Below are 21,077 nucleotides of genomic sequence, written 5' to 3'. Positions count from 1 at the left end.
CAGGTTCAGAGGTCCCCAAAAGAGGCTGGCTGTGCAGGCCCGGCACTGGGAAAACTGCCTATTGACTGCTGAGTTGGGAGGACGTGCCAGGGCAGGGGAGAGAGGTGACCGGGCCACAGCCCTTTGCACTCTCCTTCCAGGGCTCCGTGTTGTCTTCAAGCCTTGCATCTTCCCTGTCACAGCCACTTTCACTGTCACCCACTTTCCTTCCCAACCCCCCTCACACTGTACGAACCAGACACCAGCACGCCACAGACCAGCATGTGCCCCTGGGCTTTATTGAGTAGGTAGTTACAGTAGTGTTTTGGAGCTGGGGGCTGTGCACGTGGTCAGCTGGGGCCCAGGGCGGCTCTCTGTAAAGCTGTGGCACCAGCTCAGACAGGCAGACAGGCCAGCAGGCCTCCACCTCCTAACTCGTCTCTCTGGCATGATTAGGGACCTTATCAGAGAAACATCTCTCGGGCACATCTGGGCACGCACTCTGCTCCAGGTGCCTCCATGCCCCCGCCCCACTCTTGACCCATAATAAGAGACCCTTTCACCAGGATTTCTTCTTGCAGGAAAGCTGACTTGGAAACGTGGGCAGGTGGGAGGCAGGGGCAGTAGGAGGGATCCTGGCAGGCAGACCTGCGTATCGGGGCCCCTACAGTGAGGACCCCTCGAGGAAGGGCCCTGGAAGGAACCGTGCACTGCAGCCCTCCCCACTGCAGGAACCAAACGCAAGTAACAGGAGCGAACTGAACCTCCTGGTATCGTAACCTCCTTCTGGCAGTCTCTAGATAATGATCTAAGGAGATAGGTTTACATTTATAATTAGAGGATAATTAGGAACATTTACAAGGGCCACCCTGCCCGGAGCAGGGAAGGTGGGGGCCGGCTGGGCACAGACGCAAAGTTGGGGGAGGGGGGCTCCTCATCTCTTTTCACCCTTGTTTTTGCTGTTCCCACCCACAGCTCCTAGTAGGGAGGGAGGAATCAGATTCTCTTGGGGAGTGGGTGGCACGGAGACTGGTCACCAGGACCTCGCGGCTTGCAGAAGACCCAGTGGCGGCTCTGGCGTGACGCCTGCCTTGGCGTCACCAGGCCAGGTGGGGCTGGAGGAGCAGGCGGCCCCCGCCTGCTGTCCTGGCACAGAGGGCTCGGAAGGCCAGCCCCATGAGCGCCCAGAGAGCCGCCGGCTTGAGCAGTGTGGGTCCCGTCTCTACCGCAGCTCGGGGATGAACTGAGCCCAGCTGGCATCGTCGGAGCCCAGCAGGTCCTCCTCCAGGCCGGGGAAGCTGATGTCCAGCAGTATCTTGCTGAGGCTGTCATTCATCGTGTCCAGGACCAAGCCTTCTGTTAAGGAACGGTTGGCCGAGAGGCCGGCAACCTGCTGCTCGGAGGAGCCTGGCTTGGGGACCTCCATATCTGAGGGGGGACAGCCGCTGAAGGGGTCAGCGGTGATGTCAAAGGGCTCGGAATTGAGGAGCTCTCGGGGGGAGTCAAAGAGGGGGACGCTTTTCAGCGGGGTGGTGCTGAGATCCGCCAGCTCCAGCGAGTCCGGCAGGGGCCCAAAGGCACCCTGGGGGGTTCGTACGGGGCTGAAATCGAGCCCCCCCACTTTGGCCGGGGGCGTGAGCCTCCAGGGTTCGGGGGTCACGGGGAGGGCAGATTTGCTCGGGGTGGAGGAGATGGGCAGCACCTCCTTGATGGGTGTCTTGAAAGGCCCGCCCTCCTCGTGGGAGGAGCCAAGCTGGGAGGCAGGCTGCGAGGGCCCTGCTGTGGCTCCTCGGGAAGCCCCGGGGCCCTCGGAGAAGAGCAGCTCCGGCTCGTCCAGACAGGGGGGCAGGAGGTGCTGTTTCCTTCGAGACCGGCTCATCTCCCTCCTCTCCCTGCGTTTGATGACAAGCAGGTCAGAGACGCAGCGGGCTGGGGACTTGGGCCCGCCGTAGGACTTCTTGGGCCTGGGGATGGGGGAGCGGGACGAATCTTCCCAGGGGGGCGACGATTCCTCCTTGACAGATGGGCAGGGCGAGGGCCACTCTTCCAGGGGCGGGCTCTCGACTTTGATGGGTCTCCCTAAGTGTGGCGTTTCCTCCCCAGGCTGGACTTCTTCCTCTTTGATGGACTGGACTGGAAGCAGAGGAGACAGCCCTTCTCCAAGGAGGAGCTTCTCCTCTTTCACTGGTCCTGCCGTGGGCAGAGGGGCGACCCCCTCGTCTGCGAGCAGCACCTGGAAGGGAAGCAGGTTAAGGTGAAAGCCAGGTCTGGAGATTCAACCAGGCAGCAGGTGGGACACAAGTTCATGACTAAGACAAGTGACATGCTGGTTCTGATCCTCTTTTGTCTTTTTAAAGTCTTAAAGACTATTAAATATGAGACTATATGATGAAGGTGGTAGTTCAATTCTGGGGGTAAAAGATAGAGCGTTTCCTGGGCTTCCCTGGTGGCACAGTGGTTAAGAATCCACCTGCCAATGCAGGGGACACGGGTTCGAGCCCTGGTCGGGGAAGATCCAACATGCCGCGGAGCAACTAAGCCCGTGCGCCACAACTCCTGAAGCCCTGGCGCCTAGAGCCCGTGCTCTGCAACAAGAGAAGCCACCACAATGAGAAGCCCGCGCACCGCAACAAAGAGTAGCCCCCGCTCGCCGCAACTAGAGAAAGCCCGCCCACAGCAGCAAAGACCCAACGCAGCCAAAAATAAATAAATAAAATAAATAATAATAAAATAAAAAAAAAAAAGAGTGTTTCCTATGGTGCAGGCATAATTAGTATCCATCTGAGAGAAAATAAAACTGGATGGCTGTTTCATACCATATACAAAGACTTAAACAGAAGAATTAAAACCGTACAAATCCTGAAAGAGAATCTAGGAGACTACATGTACAATCTGAGGTGGGGGGGGTGAACTTCTTAACCAAGACTGGAAACCCAGAAGCTGTAAAAGAGAAGAGAGACATATTTGACTATATAAAAATGTAAAATCTTTCTGTGGCAAGAGAGACCATAAACAAAGTTAAGAAGCAAACAACAGAAGTAAAAAATATCTTAAAAGACAGGTTAATATTTTAATAACAAAGAAATCATAAATTATTACCAAAACCCTATAGGAAGATGGGCCATGTCCATAAATAAGCATCTCACAGTGAAAAATTCCCAGTGACCAAACACAGTGAGCAGGTGCTGACTTACCGATAAGCAAAGGAAGATAAAATGAAACAAGGAGCTGTCCTTCATACACCACAGAGGGGCAAATATTAAAAAGACTGATAACACGCATGGCTGGCAAACATAGGTCTTGTTGGTGGATGTGTGAATTATCACAGATTTTTCTGGAAGCCAATCTTGCAATATTTAATAAACTTTAAAATAACTGTTCACTCAGCAATCTCATGTCTGGCTCTCTATCCCACAGAAATAACACTCGTAAGAAAGATACTTGCAAAGTTATTTATTGCAATGTTCGCCATAGGGCAAAAAGACCTAGAAACATAATGTGCCCATGAAAGCGGAATGGTTGGAAAACGTACGGCAGAGCCACACCATGAAATATTATGTAGCCATTAAAAAACAATGCAGGGCTTCCCTGGTGGTGCAGTGGTTAAGAATCCGCCTGACGATGCAGGGGACACGAGTTCGAGCCCTGGTCCGGGAGGATCCCACATTATCGCGGAACAACTAAGCCCATGCACCGCAACTACTGAGCCTGTGCTCTAGAGCCCACAAGCCACAACTACTGAGCCAGTGTACTACAACTACTGAAGCCTGCTCACCTAGAGCCTGAGCTCCGCAACAAGAGAAGCCACCACTATGAGAAGCCCACGCACCGCAACGAGGAGTAGCCCCCACTCGCCGCAACTAGAGAAAGCCCGTGCGCAGCAACAAAGACCCAATGCAGCCAAAAATAAATAAATTTTAAAAAAATGCGTTAGGGACTTCCCTGGCTGTCTAGTGGTTAAGGCGCCATGCTTCCACTGCAGGGGGTGTGCGTCTGATCCCTGGTCCGGCAACTAGGATCCCGCATGCTGTGTGGTACGGCCCAAAACCCCCCAAAACCAAAAAGCCAAAACCAACAAAACAAAACAAAAACAAAAAACAAAAGCAAACCCAAGGCTCTTTATCTGGAGCCCCTGCTACTTCCATCTCAGAGAAAGGGGCACAGGGGCCCTTCCTGTACTTGTTACAGGCCAGCTCCTGCTCGCAAATCCTTCTCTACATCACAGCATGGTCTTAACTTACTGTCCTCAGCCCTCGAGCTAGACCACTGATGCTCAACTAGGAGCAACTCCCCTCAGGGGACATCTGGCAACACCTGGAGACATTTTAATTGTCACACCAGGCGGTGCTCCAGACATCCAGTGGGGAGAGACTAGGGATGCTGCTAACACCCTTCAGTGCACAGGGCAGCACCCCTCCACCCCCGACAAAGAATTATCCAGCCCTAAATGTCAGCTGTATGGAGGCTGAGAAACCCAGAGCTAGACTAGCCCATCTCTATACCATTGTTACTGGGGGCCTCCAGGGCATGCCCATTACAAAGCCCTCTCCAGGGACCTCCCTGGCGGGCCAGTGGTTGAGTCTTTGCGCTTCCAGTGCAGCGGGTGAGGGTTCGATCCCTGGTCGGGGAGCTAAGATCCCTCAGGCTGCGCGGTGCAGCCAAAAATAAATAAAAATTTAAAAAAGAAAAAAAAAGGCCCTCTCCACACCTGTTTGCTACCCAAATCTACTTTGTAAAGCCTCCTTCCCTTGTGAACTCTTCCTGAACCGTCCCAGCCCATCTGTTATAATCACCCTTGTCTGAACTCTTATAAACTCATCAGGCACGTGTGGGCCTTCCATCAGGCACGTGTGGGCCTTCCAACATCCCTTACATCATATGGCAGGTTCCTTTTTGGTTCTTATAATGCTGTTGCATTTTCCTATGTATCGGTGCCTTGTCTACCAACTAGATGTATAAGCTTCTCAAGGGACACTTGGCAGAATCTGTAACTGACTGGAGTCTCTGCTCAGAGAGAACCCGAGGCACTGACCTTGGGGGCGATGCGGACTCGCTTGCTGTGGCGGGCGAGCTCTGAGCTCATGAGTGAGGCTGCCAGGGGCAACGGCACCTTGACCGAGGGCTGCAGCACCAGGGACTGGTTCACTGGGAACTGGATGGGCACCAGGTACGAGCTGACGCGCGGCAGCAGAGGCTTCATCTTCCGCCCTAGGGGGTACCGGGAGGGGTCAGGAGCACGGTCCAGGGACAGGCCCCTTCCAGGCTATGGGATCTTTGCTCTCCTTCCCTGGGCTGGGACCCCCAAGTCTGCTCCCTACAGGTGAGCCCCCTGGGACCAGGCTCCCCCATACTAACGTGCGCCATGGGGGAGTTCAGTTTTGATGGCCACGTTCCGGCGGAGCTCAGGGTTGGGTCGTTTCTGCTGCTGTTTGGGGCAGAGAGGGAGAGAAATAGACCGGGTCAGAGACGCAGGGGGACGAGGCAGGCGACCCCACCAGCTGCTCCAGTACCGGGCATGGAGCGAACCGACCGCCTGGCCCTGGGCAGGTGGTGGCACAGACACACGGCAGCGGGCAGTCCCACCACCTCATCCAGGTGTCCTCACCCCCAGGGTGCAAAGCATGGAGCTCTATGAGGGGCAGAGAAAAGCCAGGTAGAGAAGTGAGAGCAAAGACGGCCGCCCTCCAGGCCCGTGCCATGCACCGTGGTCACCATGTTGCAGGGAGACTATGGCGGGTCCTCCTGCCACGCACCGTGGTGCTTGGGGCACCGTGACGAGCCCATGGGAGCAAGAGGAGGTGGAGGTCACGTGTCCTGAACACCCAGCAGCTCAGGTGCTCTGCGTTCAGGGCTGGCAGGCACCCAGCCACAGGCTCCCTTTCCTGCTAATGTCTTGTCCCTGTCACCGAAGCCATGCTGAGCGTGGAAAGGAAACAAGGCTGAGCCCCGAGCAGGAGGGAAAGAATCTTACTGATTCCAAGTGCTCGGGCGATTGTGGAGACCCTGGGTCCAGTGGCTGGTGGTGGTCAGGCATCGTGGGAGAGAAACGAGACGAAGTTACCACCAGTGCAGTCAAGCTGACCAGACTGGGCAAACCTATTCCTGATGGACGCCGAGGGCCACCCTCAACAATGGTCCCTCCCGGGAGAACGAGGGCAGCTAGCGGCACCCTTCTGGGCACTCTGAAACTCCAAAGCAGTCGCTTCTGACAAGAGATTCTGGGGGCTTCGTTTCTGCTCTCCGGCCTAAAGAAGGGCTTTTTAAAAACCAGGTTTCCCAGACTTTATCTGTAAGAATCACCTGAGATTCTTGCTAAAAATACATGTTCCTGGGCCCATCCCAGGCCTACTGAGTCAGAAGCCCCAAGAGAGGGGCCTACGAGGCTGTATTTTAACAAGTGTTCCAGGCAGTTCTTATCACAGGGCAACACTGCCCCAGGAGGTCCCGTTTTTGGATCAGAGTCCTCTCTGTGGCCTGGTCTAGCAGAGAAGTGTGCCATCCCTTACGGGCTGGCTGGCCTTTAACTCTACCCTGATCGGATAAGCTCATCCCAAGAGGACTTCTTTCCTTTTGCGATGGATCTCATGACCTCCAACACCAGCCCTATTTGGACAAAAACAGGATGCTTACCTTAAACACCTGGTCCAGTGTCAAGTAGCGATTGGCACTGGGGTGAATGGTCCAGAAGGAGACCTTGCCGTTGGCAGACGTCTCGCGGACAAACATGTCGTGGAGAGAGAGGTTGTGGCGGATGGAATTCTGAAAGTAGAGGATGCCACTCATCAGCTACTTTGGCTTTGGAAACACTACCGCCGATGTCCCCCAAGGAAATCAGGCCCAGGCTTTGTGTCCTTGTAACCTTGCCTATTGGTAGCTCCTGTGACACTCCGCATGGCAGAGCTGGCAACCTGAGCCATCAACCCGTCTGTCCAGTGGGGACAGAGACTGGGGCCGTTCCTGAGGGGGTGATAAAGCAGGGACCTGGACAGCTGTCAGGGGCTGGGAAAGAGGAGTGAGGCTGTTGGTGATAACCAGTAGCCAGAGAGGCGAGGGAAGAAATTATGATGCCAGGGAGCTTCCTGGTGGCCTAGTGGTTAGGATTCTGGGCTTTCACGACTGTGGCCTGGGTTCAGTCCCTGGTTGGGGAACTGAGATCCCGCAAGCCACATGGCATGGCCAAAAAAAAAAAAAAAAAAATTATGATGCTGGGGAATTCAGGTGAGGTGAGTGTGAGGTTAATTGTCCTGCTATGGGGAAAACAATACAAAAGCCCCTTGGCCTGGGACAGAGCGGCTGTTGGGGCACCTACGCTGTGGCTCTGAGTCCCGTGTGAGCTATGGCTCCCAGGCATCTGTGTTCCCGTGAGCAGGAGGAAGAGAAGATCCCCGCCTTCTGGAGAAGAAATGTGACTTTACAGAAGGTGAATCTTTGGATCGTGGGGCTTACAGATTTTGTTTTTCATTAATATCTTTTCACAAAGCTACTTAGTCGCTCCAGCTGCTGTTCAGTGCAGCACAGAAGTGGGCTCTGTGCTGTACTGAAGAGTCTCCTTCAACCCAGGGTAGCGACAGATGAAGTGGTTACAGGGCTGTTAGTGATGATTTTGTCTGGATTCAGCAGGATCGAGTCCCAACACAAAAGATACGGTTGTTAAGGTTCTAGCATCCTTGGCACTTAACTGCTCCCTCCGCACCAGACACAGACTACTGCCCTTCCATGCAGACAAACTATTGGGCCGGACTGACCTTGACTGTGGCTGTTACAGGACACGATACCTTCCAGCCTGGCTTGGCGATGTGCTTGAAATAGGGGAAGTGGTCCTCGATCCAAGTGTAGATGTCTTTCAGGGTCATGCGCTTCCTCTCCGTACTGTTGATGGCAAATTGTATCATGGCCATGTAAGAGTAGGGTGGCCGCTCAGACACGGAGTCCGGCCAGGATGCTGATGCTCCCAGGGGCCCCTCAACCTGAGCGTTCTGAGAAGCCAAAGGGAAAGAGAAAAGGCAATGACACAGAGAGTTCACAAGACCTCCCCCCACCACTCCACCCCAAAGAACATCCCCTAGAGAAACATTTTATCCCACAGAGTTGTACTGGAAACAAATCATCTGAGACCACTATTCCATAGAATAAAATTTTAGGGTTAGGAAGAATCTTAGAGGTGATCTAATCCAGTCTCCAAACATAGAACCACTTCTCTGTCATCGGTCATTTTTTTGAAGATATTGCCCAATAATAATTAGAAGTCCAGTCTTTGTCAGTTGAAACCTCTCAGGAAAGTCTGGGTACATATTATGACTCTTAAAGCATCAACTGTATGTTAAAACTACACCCATTTTTCAGACCTGAGCGTCGAGGGACCTAGGTCTTAGTCTGATTTCTACTCCTGATATGATGTGAATAAATCCATCTCCTTTCAATGTTTGTACAAGAGAAATATTCCCAAGGGTATGGGACAGACAAATGTCAGCAGGGCACACATCTGGCTAAGTCGCAGGCAAAGATCTGATCATCCACATTTTAGAAAATTGAGCTATAACTTTGTAAAGTACACAAGTTCTAAGTGAACAGCTCACTTTTCACTATGTACACATCCACGTAAATTTTCCCTTTTAAAAATTGTTGAGTGAAGTAAGTCAGAAAGAGAAAAATAAATACCGTATGCTAACACATATATATGGAATCTAAAAAAAAAAAAAGAAAAGGGGTTCTGAAGAACCTAGGGGCAGGACAGGAATAAAGACGCAGACGTAGAGAATGGACGTGAGGACACAGGGAGGAGGAAGGGGAAGCTGGGACGAAGTGAGAGAGTGGCATGGACATATATACACTACCAAACGTAAAATAGATAGCTAGTGGGAAGCAGCCACATAGCACAGGGAGATCAGCTCCGTGGTTTGTGACCACCTAGAGGGGTGGGATAGGGAGGGTGGGAGGGAGATGCAAGAAGGAGGAGATATGGGGATATACGTATATGTATAGCTGATTCACTTTGTTATAAAGCAGTAACTAACACATCATTGTAAAGCAATGATACTCCAATAAAGATGTTAAAAAAATAGAAATTATTTAAGGAAAAAATAAAAAGATAAAAAAATAAAAATTGTTGAATGATGGGTTAAAGGGTATATACAAAGGGCAACCATGAAGAACAAACCCAGGCCACACAAATGGGTCAAATCAATTTTGATTGCTGGAGAGGTATTTAAAATTCACAACTAACTCATTTTATTTGCTATTAATTTATCTTCTAATAAAACAATCTTGTTAAAAATGCTGTATTCTTTTCATACTGTTGAGATACCTCTTTAAAGTTCAAGTGGCTTTCCAAACTGAGACCTCTTCATTATTTCCTGAATACTGACTCAATACCTACTAAGGGCACAGTACTAAACCCAGTGCTGACGGGGTACAGAGTGAGCCAGAGGAGTCTGCCCTCAAGGAAATTTCACAGATAGGGGCGAGGGAGGGGGGGTGGGAAGATCCCAGGTAGAAAGGGAGCTCCAAATTAGATAGAATCACACTAAGTGAGTGCTAATACCAGAACTTGGAAATTCTACTCCACAGGCCACTTGACTTCCCTTCTTAGAAACTCCCTGCACTGGCTCTGACTGCCCTAGGGAGTGACGGGACAGTTCACCTTAGCCTGACTCTGCTCCAGGTGACGATTCTCCTTTTCCTCCACCTCTTGCTTGATGCTGCAGGAGCCCAGCCCATCGGAGGTCATCTTTCCAAGCCACTGCATGTTGGTCAAGCTGTTGTCTAGCGTGCAGCCGGCTGCCTCGCCACCAGCTACAGGGGAAACAACCCAAGACGCTGCTTAGCTGCCTGATCCCGAGCCCAGCAGGCCCAGTGAAGTTGGCAGTTAGGGATCACCTCTGCCCTGAGGGACAGGGAGCACATGCTGACTCTACTGTGGCCTCTCGGGTACTCCACCCCATTAGGATTTCGGGAGAAATTCAGGAGCACGGTTCAAGTTGCATTTCAGTCTGAGCCACACTGAGCCTTAGAGATCGGTCAAGGCAACCTTATAAAAGCATGATTGAGCATCTCAACAAAGAAAGTCACTTTTCCTCCTCATGCTTTCTCCTTCATTAAGATGGAGAAAGATTCCTATTTCCTTATGTGGTCAATGCAGAGGATAACTAGAAACAATAAACAAATCCTTTTCCAATGTAAAGAAGGGAGTAGAAATGCTACATTACATTGCAACCCCTTTGACAGTGCCCAAAGGATCCGGGTCAAGGTTTTAGGATGAAGAAAGGCAAGACTTTCCCCCGGTTCGGGCAGACGCCTGTGTGTCCTAAGCATCCATGTGGCAGACTGCAGTCCTCACCACCAGACAGGGAAGGCTATCTCCTCACCCCTTTGCCTTACAGACCACATACCACAGTTCTCCCATCTCTGCCCAGGAAGGGCTCCAGGTGGTCTAGGAAGATTCACGTCCTTGGAGGCAGACTTTGGTCCCAGGGTCTCGGTGATCACGTCTGTCCTCTTGGCATCATTGCTGGCTTGGGCTTGAGGCTGGGGTCCTGGAGGGCGAGTGGGGGCTCCCCCGCAGCTGATGAGGATGAATTTATTGGGCCCAGTGCTGCCACTCTCCTTTCCTTTGGCAGTCAGTGCTGTGATGATGCTCTGGATATTGGCATTCTTGGGGACGGCCACCACTTGGGTGTTGGGCATGGTCGGGTGGTTAATGATCTTGATCCCGGCTGGAAACTTGCAGGGGTTGGACTCTGCCACCTCCTTGGAGGCCTGCGGTTGAGCAGGCTCTTGTTGGGCAGGGGGCCTCTTAGGCTCCTCTTCTGATGTGTCACCTGGGGCATTCTGAACAGGAAGGGGCAGCCTCCGTCTTTTGAGAATCAATGGCCGACGGGGGCTGGTTTTCATTATGAATCTGTGCTTTCACTCTCCATTGAGAATGACAAGCATGGACCCTGGAAAGTGCAAGGGGCAGCAGGAGGTCAGAGGCTGATTAGGCTGAGAAGGAGGTTCTGTTAGGGAGGGGTCTTCCTCATCACATGACCAGGAGCATGCGTCCACAGGCCCAGGTGAATACCCCTCGGGGCTTTGTAAAGGCCACAGACAACAGGGAGATGAGTTCTACCGACAAAAGTTAAAACTGAAGCAAACAGAAGAAATTCAAAGGGGGAAAGTGGGATTAGGTGGGCTGTAGGTCAACATAGTCAAAGCTCTAGGAGCTTAAGAATGTTTGGGGAATTCCCTGGCGGTCCAGTGGTTAGGACTTGGTGCTTTCACTGCCGAGGGTGAGGGTTCAATCCCTGGTCAGGGAACTAAGATGCCACATGCCATGCGGCGTGGCCAAAAAAGAATGTTTAGCTACAGAAAAAAATAGGGAAGCTACCAAAATGTGGAGATGTCTCTTATTTCCTACTGTAACACAGATCACTTGCAGTGACTATTGGGACGGGAACGCTGGAATAGGACATCCTGACAAGACTCTGATCCCATAATCCATTCTAGTGTAGACCACATGTTTTTTATACCATCTTACTTTATAAATTAAAGGATCTGAGCCCACAGAATCAGAGGAAAAAGGCAGATTGTACCATTATTGTCACACCACTGAAGAAATCGTCTTCCAGCTCACAAGACCTCAGATAAGAGGGAAACTGCTCTACTCAAGGCCCAGGGTAACGCTAAGGGGTGACATCATTTCACAGGCTATTACCCTTGCCTTTCTTAAAAAAAAATACATTTTTCTTTTACAATTTGCGAACTATTTATATAGTGACATTTTAGTACTTGCCTGTGCTTATTCATATTTTGACTTTCTAAGCATGTGACTGTATCGCTTAATTTCTCTTCCAGAACCGAGACTGTTACCCCTGTCTCCTGACTAACAGACTGTGCTATCTTCAGCGTGCTAAGGTGGTTTTGTAGTGTTAAGGAAAGCTGTTTTATCTTTTTAAAATTGCGTTTTTTTGATTTTAACAGATCTGTGGAATACTCTACCACTGTGTAAAGTTGTGAAATTCCACTGAGAGGTACTCTGAGGGACAGAGGGATGGGCTGTCCCTTTTTTAGGATATCTGCCATCTCCCTAAAATTGACTGTCACACTCGTCTGACATTTGCCATCTGCTTAGAATCCACAGACCCTCTCCACTCTGCCTCCTTTTCCTGTATATCTAGGTTTCCTCTACCTTCAAATCTCAGTTTTACTTCCACCTCCTATCTCTTCCGGCCTCCCTCCCTCCACCCATCAACCAGTAGATACTAGTATTCGCTCCCCACCAGCAAAAGATATCTTCCTGGTCTAAAGCTTAATTTTCCCTTTCACTCTGACCAGCCTCTTGCTACCACTGCCAACACCTTCTAGCCCGGAGACTTCCGGAGCGGCTCCCGGGACTCACCCACATCCAGACCAGGGCTAGGCTGCGGGGGTCTCCGGAACCCGGAGGAGGGTCCTGGGGAAGGGCGGAGTGGAGGCCTAGAGGTGAGAGCAACGGGGTTCAGGGGAGTGTGCGAGCAGGTCGGCCTCGGCTCCCAGCGCAGTAAGCTCAGAGGGACCCCAGCCGCCGTCTGCCGGAGCAAGCGGGCCGCCCCTCCTCCCGGGGGAAGGCCGGGGGCGCTCAGCGGGAGAGGTGAGGAGGGCCGGGAGGCTGGATGCAGCAGCGCCGCGCACCGTCGCCAGCCCCGTCCGGAGCCAGCCCTCCGCGTACTCCCGGCCCCGGCCTCTCGCACGCCGCCCACTCACCTCGCTTGCACCGCCGAACACGCCGGCTCCGGGCGGCTCCGCGCTGCTCCCAGCGGCCGGCCGGGCCGCGACCCCGGCTGCGGGGCGGGGAATCCCGGGATCCCGGGAAGGGGGGGGGGTCCCGGGCCGGGGCCGGGGCCGGGGGTGGGGTCCCGCTCTGAGGCTTTCAGTTTGTTCCGCTGTTTGAAATTGGCGCCGGCGGAGCGTTGCTGTCACGTGACGGGCGTGGCCAATCAGCGCCGGCCCTGTCTCCGCGTTCAGCCGGGACGCCGGCGGCGGCGGCGGCGGCGGCGGCGGCGGCGGCGGCGGCGGGCGGGCCCTGCTTGGCTGTTGAGGCGGGCGGGGCGGCGGCGGGAAGATCAGGTGAGGCAGCCCGACCGGGCGGTTGAGGCGGACGGAGCGGCTGGCGAGGCAGCCCAGCCGGGCGGGTGAGGCGGGCGGAGCAGCGTGCGAGCCGGGCGGGCTGGTCTGCGGCGGGTGAGGCAGACAGAGCGGCGTGCGGGCCTGGCGGGCTGGCGGGCGGATCGGCGGCGGGTGAGACGGACGAGGCGGGCGGCTCGTGGGGAGAGCGCAGGAGGGCTCCGCGGCGGCGGGGCGCGGGGGACCCCAGGGACAGTGGGGACCCCGGGCCGCCCCGGGCTCTTCCCTCCTCGCTGGGGGGACTGTCCTCCGTTGACCTCCGACCAGCGATCGTCGCGGGCCCCCGAGCGGCCTGAGGGCTCCTGGAGCGTAGTTACGACCTCGTCAGGTTCCCTCCTGAAAAATTATTCGCACACGGTGAACCCTGCCTCCACCCTGAATCTTCGAGTTTTGATCTCCTCCCGCCCCACACCCCCGCAGTCTTTTCTTTGTAGTAAAGGACTTTATCTACTAACTTCGTCAACACGTTTAGTTGAGCACCTACCATGTGCCAGGCCGCGCTAGGATGCAGTGGAAGACGGGGTCTTTCTCCTGCGCTTACGGTCTGATGGGAGCAGAGAGGAGCTCAGACAGATTCGCAGCGAATTGCTTATTTAATCAAGTGGAGAATTACAGCTGCGAAGTGATCACTTAGCTCTCAGGGATAACTTTGAGTATGTAAGTAAGGGGATCTTGCCTTATGGTAGGTGAGAAAGGCATTTCTTTTTTTTAAATAAATAAATTAATTTTTGGCTGCGTTGGGGCATTTTCTCTAGCTGGGGCGAGCACGGGCTATGGAGTCTCCGGTTCGGTGCGGTGCGCGAGCTTCTCATTGCCGTGGATTTTCTTGTTGCGGAGCACGGCCTCTAGGCGTATGGGCCCAGTAGTAGTGGCTTGTGGGCTCTAGAGCCAGGCTCAGTAGTTGTGGCATACGGGCTTCTACTTGCTCCGTGGCATGTGGGTTTTACCTGGACCAGGGCTCGAATCCATGTCCCTTATGCATTGGCAGGCGGATTCTTAACCACTGCGCCACCAGGGAAGTCCCAAGAGAAAGGTATTTCTGATGAACTAAAGCTTCATCTGAGATCTGAGGCCTTTATGCAGATACGGGAGGGAGACCCTCCAAGCCAAGGGAATGAGGTGTGCAGGGCCAAGCCGCAGGAGGAAGCGTGGGCGGCACAAAGGCTGAAGAATATCTGAGGGGTTTGAGCTAAGAGACCTGCACTGGAGTGTGTGTGAGATGAAGCTGGAACCAGAGCCACAGGACCTCAGCCACCACTAGGAGTTTGGTCCTTACCCAAAACTCAAAAATTGTAAGCAGGAGTGTGAGTCAAGATCAGATTTGCAATTTAAAAAGGTCCCCCTGCAGGGGGTGCCAGAGGTTAGGGTAGACCAGTTAGGCTATTGCAGTCAGAACTGTTGGGACTTGAAGGGTGGTGGAGAGAGAGGGAAAGAGGCGAAGGGTAAGATTATTATCTTTTAACAAAGGAGGAATGCTTTTAACAAGTTTTGAGTTGAATAAGTCTCAAAAAATAGATTGCCATTGATTCTGATCCCACATTTAATACTGAACTGTCACTAAAACCCACAAATCTGTTTTTTTCCCCAAAGTATAATTGACATAACACATTATGTTAGTATCAGATGTACAACATAATGATTACCTATTTACACCTCAAAATGATCACAGTAAGTCTAGTTACCATCTGTCACCATACAGAGTGACAAAAAACTTTTTTTCTTGTGATGAAAACTTTTAAGATTCTCTTGGCAACTTTCAAATTTGAAATACAATATTGACTATAGTGACCACACTGTACATTACATCCCATGACGTATTTATTTCATAACTGGAAGTTTGTACCTCTTGACTCCCTTCATCCATTTTGCGCCCTCCCCCCAACTGCCCTCCTCGAGAGAGGGTTTTTTTTGTGTTTTTTTTTTGTTTTTTTTTTTTTTGCAGTACGCGGGCCTCTTACTGTTGTGGCCTCTCCCGTTGCGGAGCACAGGCTCTGGACGCACAGGCTCAGTGGCCATGGCTCACGGGCCCAGCTGCTCCGCGGCATGTGGGATCCTCCCGGACCGGGGCACGAACCTGTGTCCCCTGCATCGGCAGGTGGACTGTCAACCACTGCGCCACCAGGGAAGCCCGAGAGAGGGGTATTTTTGAAGACATGTTTAAGAGGTAGGATTGACAGGCCTTGGTGTTGGGTTGGATAGTAGAGGGAAAAGGTAAATGTCAAGGTTTTTGGTGGCATAGCTGGATGAATGATGATACCATTCCCTGAGCAAGGGCCCTGGAAGATGATCACTTTTACGGAGGGGGGTGCAAGGGAAACGAGCATGAATTCAGTTGTAAATGCTTTGAGTTTGAGGTGCATTTGAGACATCTAGTTGCTGTCGCGTAGGCAGTGGAATATTTGGGTCCTGAGTGTGGAGAATTCTAAGCGAAATATAGAAATGCTTGACTCGTGTACTTCCAGGTGGTTATTGACATGTCAGCAGACGATTGCCTGGGAAAGGCATGTAGAGTGAGCAAGGCTCCAAAGCCCAGCCAGAGGGAGAGGCCACAGTAGCAAAAGGGACTGACCTCTAGTTACAGCAGAAAGAAAGAGGATGGATGCAGATAGACTGAGGTTTGTGTGTTTGCCTTCTGGAAGATGAGAGTGTTTCCTGTGATGTCTCCTGTGTTCTTTGTGAAGTAGGATGTAAGGCGGTTGGTGTGGAGAGAAGAGTTCTGAAGTTTTAAGACAGTGGGAAAGTTTTAAGATAACCTTTGTGGAAAATGAGTTGATCAAGGACATGGTAGGACTGCTGAACGATGTGGCGTCCCCAAGAGGCTGGGGACTTTGAGCGAGGCGTGAACTTCAGCCCTTCTCCCTGGAGCGGTTGTTACCACTGTCAACTCCCCGCTGGGCTCCTGCAAGAGCCTCCCCCTCGCTTCTCTGCCTCCTTTCTCTGTCCCCCCTCTTCCCAACCCACCTTTCCTACAAAGCACCTAGAGCTATCTTTGAAAAGTATAAATCGGACTGTGTTACTTCCCTGTCCAGAGCCCTGCGGTGACTTCGTCTTGCACTAAGAATAATTCAGCCCAGTCCTTACCCTTGCCTTAACCCTGCGTCACGTGAACTGGCTTCACCTCCTACCACTCTCCAGTTCAGCCATGCTGACCCTACTGCTTCTTGAACAAGTCAGACACATTCCCCTCTTGTGGTCTTTGCACTTAATGGTTCTCTCAGTCTGGAATATTCTTTCTCACATCTTTCTCTTGTCTGCTTGTTCTCCTTTCTTCATTCAGGTCTTTGCTCAAATATCATATTTCAGATGGGCCTTCCCCGACGACCCTGTCTAAAGTAGCACTGGGTCAGCTCAACCCCTTACACCGTTTCACTTTTCTCTGTACCTCTAATCACTTCCCAACTAGATGTAAGCGCCATGAGGTCAGGGATTTAATTTTGTAACCTGCTATATATTTCTAGCACCCGTAACAGTGCCCAAAACATGGTGGGCACTCAGTAAATATTTGCTGAATGAATGAGTGAACAAATGGATGTATTTATTACCTGTGTTCTTCCTAAAATGTTTGTTCCTTGGGGGTAGAGACTTCGTCCTGATTTCTCTTTACATGTATCTCCACTTGCCAGTGACATAAATCAGAGTATGTTGCTTTGCTCTTGTTGACTGAATGAAGGAATCATGCTGTATAATGGAACCAGTATGCCCTGCTGTGTGCCTCTCCCTCCAGGATGCCCAGTGGCACCACCCATTCACCTCTCGACTCAAACTTCCGTCCCACCAACCCACTGACAGAACCCTTATTAAAACTGATCTGGGGGCTAGACCCACTGGACGCGTTCTCAGACTTGTTATTCCTTTGTGGTCCTGTTGGCCCTGCCTCTGCCTCCCGCCTCCCACCTCTGCTGACACCGCCCAGCTTCCGGCTTCATCGGTTCTCAGGCAACACAGTTACCTTCTAACTGGTCCCCCTGCTTCCGGGGCACTTGATCTCGCCTTTCACACTGTTGCCTGGATGATCTGTCTAAAAGACAAAAGCAAACAAAAACCAAGTATGGCACCTAGGAGACAGCTGAAAATTTGAACACTGAATATTTGATATTTACTCTTGAAGGAATTTACACATATAAATATATATTAATGTATAGTATATAAATATTGTATATAAATATGTATATTTATATATGTTAGTTGTGTTACTAGGAATGATATCATGACTGGGAACATAGTATTTTCAAAATAATAAAGGGGTAGGGGAAGTGGATGGGGTGTGGATGGGATGTGATTGGTCGTGGGTTGATGGTTGTAGCTGGGTGATGGGCACATGGGAGCTCATTATATTATTAACTATTTTTTTGTATGTTTGAAATTATCTGGGGTAAAAGTTGAAAAAAAAATCCAAGTGTGATCATATCCGTCCGCTGGAAAATCTTCAGTGACTACTTAGGCCAAAGTCCAAACTCAGATGGTCCGCCTGGTTTTCTGCCCTGAGCCTGACACCACGTCCCACCTCAGGTCTTGCCTTTTGTCTTTTCGTGCCTTGTGTCCAGCTCCATGGAGTCTGAGCGCCTGGACTCGCAATGCCCCTTCCTGTCTCTGCCTTGGTGTGTGCTGCTGCTCAGCCTGGAGCGCCCCCTGTTCTTTGGCTTTTCCTAGCCCTTCTATACCTAGATCAGGTATCACCCTCTCCAGAAGGCCTCCCCTGGGGGGAGTGCAAGGGAGCACTGCTCTCATTATTGTAATTGTCTGTCTCCCTCTGTTAGACTCCCAGCTCTTTTTTTTTTTTTTGCGGTACGCGGGCCTCTCACTGCTGTGGCCTCTCCCGTTGCGGAGCACAGGCTCCGGATGCGCAGGCCCAGCGGCCATGGCTCACAGGCCCAACCGCTCCGCAGCATGTGGGATCCTCCCGGACCGGGGCACGAACCTGCGTCCCCTGCATCGGCAGGTGGACTCCCAACCACTGCGCCACCAGGGAAGCCCCAGACTCCCAGCTCTTTGAAGGCAGGGGCAGTCTGTGTCTCTACAAGTGCTTGGCACCCCGTAAATGATCGTGGGATAAGTGGTTGGTTATTCATCTTTAAACTCCCAACACCCAGCATGGCGCTTAACACGTGCTCGATAAGTGTTCATTGAACGAACGTTGTTGAGTGTGAAACTACTGTGTATTGCCTTGGTGGTGTAGGTGTAGGAAGCTGGTGTAGGTGTACCACCCCACAATCTTGGGGTAGGGCCGCTGGCTGCTAGCAGAATCGGCCGGCAGAGTGTGAGGAAGATCTGGGGAATCAGCAGATTGTTTTCTCCCAGCTTTTGTTTCTTCTCCGCAGGCATGGGTTGGAAGTGGAGTCTCTCCGTGGACCTGACGACAGCCAGCATCATGCAGTTACTAACTGCTCTACCCTCACCTATTGATGCCTCCCAGGAAAAAACGCCGCCAAATTTCCCAGAAACCCCAGCTGCTATTCTACCAACAACCACTGGAGGGCCCCAAACACTGCTCTGAGTCTCCCCAGCTTCCTATCACCCACACTAGACAGGTGCCCAGCAAGCCCGTTGACCACAGCACCATCACTTCCTGGGTAGGCCATGGGATTCTTGCCTTGGCTTTTCCTCTGCCAGGCTTCTCACACTGCCATGTGGAGACTCGCAGGCGCAGGGACAAGGAGGTGGTGTACTCCTTCTGTCTGTCCTCAGCCACGTTCTCTGGTTTATCATTCCTGAGTTCAGACTGAGGCGTGGGTTGACTGGAATTGGAGTCTTTCCCGCGCCCCACGTTCCTCTGTAAGAGTTCAGTATAAAAGTTTCACTATCCAGCAGCTGGGTGAGAAAGCCAGAGAAATGTCAGAAGCAGTAAAAAATGAGATTGTTCCCTGAGCTTCCCGTGAGACGTGGAGTTTTTAGCTGAGTACTCTATTTACTGTTTAAATGACCAAACGTTGAAGAAAAATCCTCAGAAATGCCATATGTTCTATTTTGACAGTTTAAAAGCCCTGGGAAGAGAACATAGCTACGGCATGTCAGGGAAGTAGTGTAGCAGAAGGGCCAGACAAAAGCCTAAGAGTGCTTACTAAATGTGCTTTGCCCACGATTGCTGGGGAGAACCAGAGCCCTGGCTTCAGGACGGGGGAAGAAACATAAATGTTAGAATCCTGTTGATGAGGAGGAATGAACATGTGAACACGTATCGAGTCCTACTATGTGCCAGGCCCCCTGCTGGTGGCTTTCCGTGCCTGATCTCACTCCCGGTTCTTTCCTTCAGCCCTTCGTCCTCCACTGGGGCCTTCTTGGTGCCAGGTGCTCTGCTAGGGCTGGGGATCAATGGTGAATAAGACTGCTGGGCCCGCTCTCAGAGTTGAAAGGTAGACAGTTAAGCGTGTTGCAGCCGTACGGTATGATGAAGCGAAAGAGGCATTGTCCCCTTTCTTGCACAGGAGGGAACCGAAAGCCAGGGAGATTGAGTAACTTGCCCAAAGCCCGTATCCCTTGGATACTGTTATCCAAAGAGACAGCTGCTTTTGTTTTGTGTCCATTGCTGTTATGGGCCCCCATTTAGGATTCTGGTCATGGGATGCAGTTTCCTTAGGTTTGTATTTGGTAGTTGGCTCTCTTCACTTTTTTTTTTTTCTTTTGGAATCCTTAGGTATCACCTCAGTTTGATACAACAGCAGAAAGCTGGTTCCCAGTCAACGGGAAACGTCATCGCCGAGACCAGGCAAGGCGTTCAAGTCGAAAATCTACCAGCTCCAAGTTTCCACACCTAACATTTGAGAGTCCACAGTCTTCTGCCAGTTCAGCCAGACCTGGGATCCCCCTAATCAGGGACTGTCCCAGTCAACCAGAAAAGGACATTTCTGGAAGGCCCTTGGTTCCCATGCTCAGCCCCCAAAGCTGTGGGGAGCTGTCAGCACATGCACTTCAGAACTTCCCTTATGTGTTCATTCCACCGGATACCCAGAGCGCAGAGTCCTCAGGGCAGGGAGGGCCCATTCCCTCGGAGCAGAGGGAAAACAGCCTTCCCAGCTGCTCCCTTCACACGAGCACGCCCAAGAGCCCAGAGCCCGGGCCTGTTCTGGTTAAAGACACTCCTGAGGAGAAGTACGGGATAAAGGTCACATGGAGGAGGCGACGACAGCTGTTCACTTACCTCAGGGAGAGGGGGAAGCTGAGCAGAAACCAGTTCCTTGTGAAAAACTGACTGGGTTTCTCGGACATCCGTGGCCTCAAGAAATTGATTGCTGGAGTCCAAAGGGAATTGAATTCCCAGATTGGCTTTTTAAAATATCTTGTGTCATAAACAGTTTTTAGTGTCATAAACAGTTCACTTCGTATTTTCCTTGTATTAGCTGTTTAAATTTTTTAAATATCTTGTAACTTTACAAAGTCTGTAAATAAATAAATGGCTGCAGGAAGTTTTGAGAGAACCCTGCTTCTGTCACTAATGCAGCAGTACTGCCCCCTCTACAAATGGTCTTTCCTAATTGTTCCCTTTAACCACTGCTTATTCATCCTTTTAAACACCTCATTCAAACTAATTCATTCCACATGTCTGAGTACCGACTCAGTGACCACTTCCTCTGTAACCAGATGCACGGAAAAACTCGAAGCAAATTGTGACTTTTTGTAGTTGAGCCGCTGTCTCTGCAGCCTTGGCTCATCTGCTGAGAGGGCTGGATGAAGAAAGGGCAGCAAGCCTGTTTTAATGAGTCAGTGGGACCAAGGGAGATAAAGGGGACATAGGCTACTTAGGGTTACTATGTTTTGAATTTTTGTTTCCAACTGTAGTAATCTGTAAATATTAAAAAGGGTGGGAAAACGATTTCTTGAACTGTTTAAAATGTATGTAAATAAATATATAATCTTTTCAAATACTACTTTTTATTGGAATTCATGCAGAAGGACTGCCTGGTCAACAAAATGTCTCAATTTTCCTTCCACCCATACAAGTAGCATCTCATTCAACTCCATTC

At 51.5% G+C, this 21,077-nt stretch overlaps 2 protein-coding genes across 6 annotated transcripts; one reads left to right on the top strand and one right to left on the bottom strand.

Annotated features, from left to right (window-relative positions):
* Positions 1-353: 353 nt before the first annotated feature.
* On the bottom strand, positions 354-12,431 carry FOXM1 (forkhead box M1). Its single transcript, XM_082634938.1, has 9 exons — positions 12,356-12,431; positions 10,368-10,916; positions 9,620-9,771; positions 7,755-7,955; positions 6,610-6,738; positions 5,951-5,995; positions 5,335-5,404; positions 5,012-5,187; positions 354-2,212 (listed from the first exon to the last, which is right to left on the bottom strand). Exons 2-9 carry the CDS (start codon positions 10,867-10,869, stop codon positions 1,202-1,204), a joined length of 2,286 nt encoding a protein of 761 aa, XP_082491064.1. The 5' UTR covers positions 10,870-10,916; positions 12,356-12,431; the 3' UTR covers positions 354-1,201.
* RHNO1 (RAD9-HUS1-RAD1 interacting nuclear orphan 1) lies at positions 12,380-20,523 on the top strand. Of its 5 annotated transcripts, none has more exons than XM_082634948.1 (3): positions 12,380-12,438; positions 18,438-18,689; positions 19,751-20,523. In XM_082634948.1, the coding sequence occupies exons 2-3, from the start codon at positions 18,522-18,524 to the stop codon at positions 20,303-20,305; spliced, it is 723 nt and encodes a 240-aa protein (XP_082491074.1). In that variant the 5' UTR covers positions 12,380-12,438; positions 18,438-18,521; the 3' UTR covers positions 20,306-20,523. The 5 variants fall into 5 exon arrangements, with proteins under 5 accessions (XP_082491074.1, XP_082491075.1, XP_082491071.1 ...); XM_082634949.1 differs by lacking the exon at positions 12,380-12,438 and adding an exon at positions 13,007-13,062 and having other exon boundaries at positions 18,438-18,647; XM_082634945.1 differs by lacking the exon at positions 12,380-12,438 and adding an exon at positions 13,007-13,062.
* The last annotated feature ends 554 nt before the right edge of the window (positions 20,524-21,077 follow it).

Source organism: Mesoplodon mirus (genome assembly GCF_964341445.2).
Source record: "Mesoplodon mirus genome assembly, chromosome: 11".
Classification (NCBI taxonomy): Eukaryota; Metazoa; Chordata; class Mammalia; order Artiodactyla; family Ziphiidae; genus Mesoplodon; species Mesoplodon mirus.
Note: the sequence above shows the minus strand (reverse complement) of the source record. Positions and strands in the feature narration are given on the sequence as shown.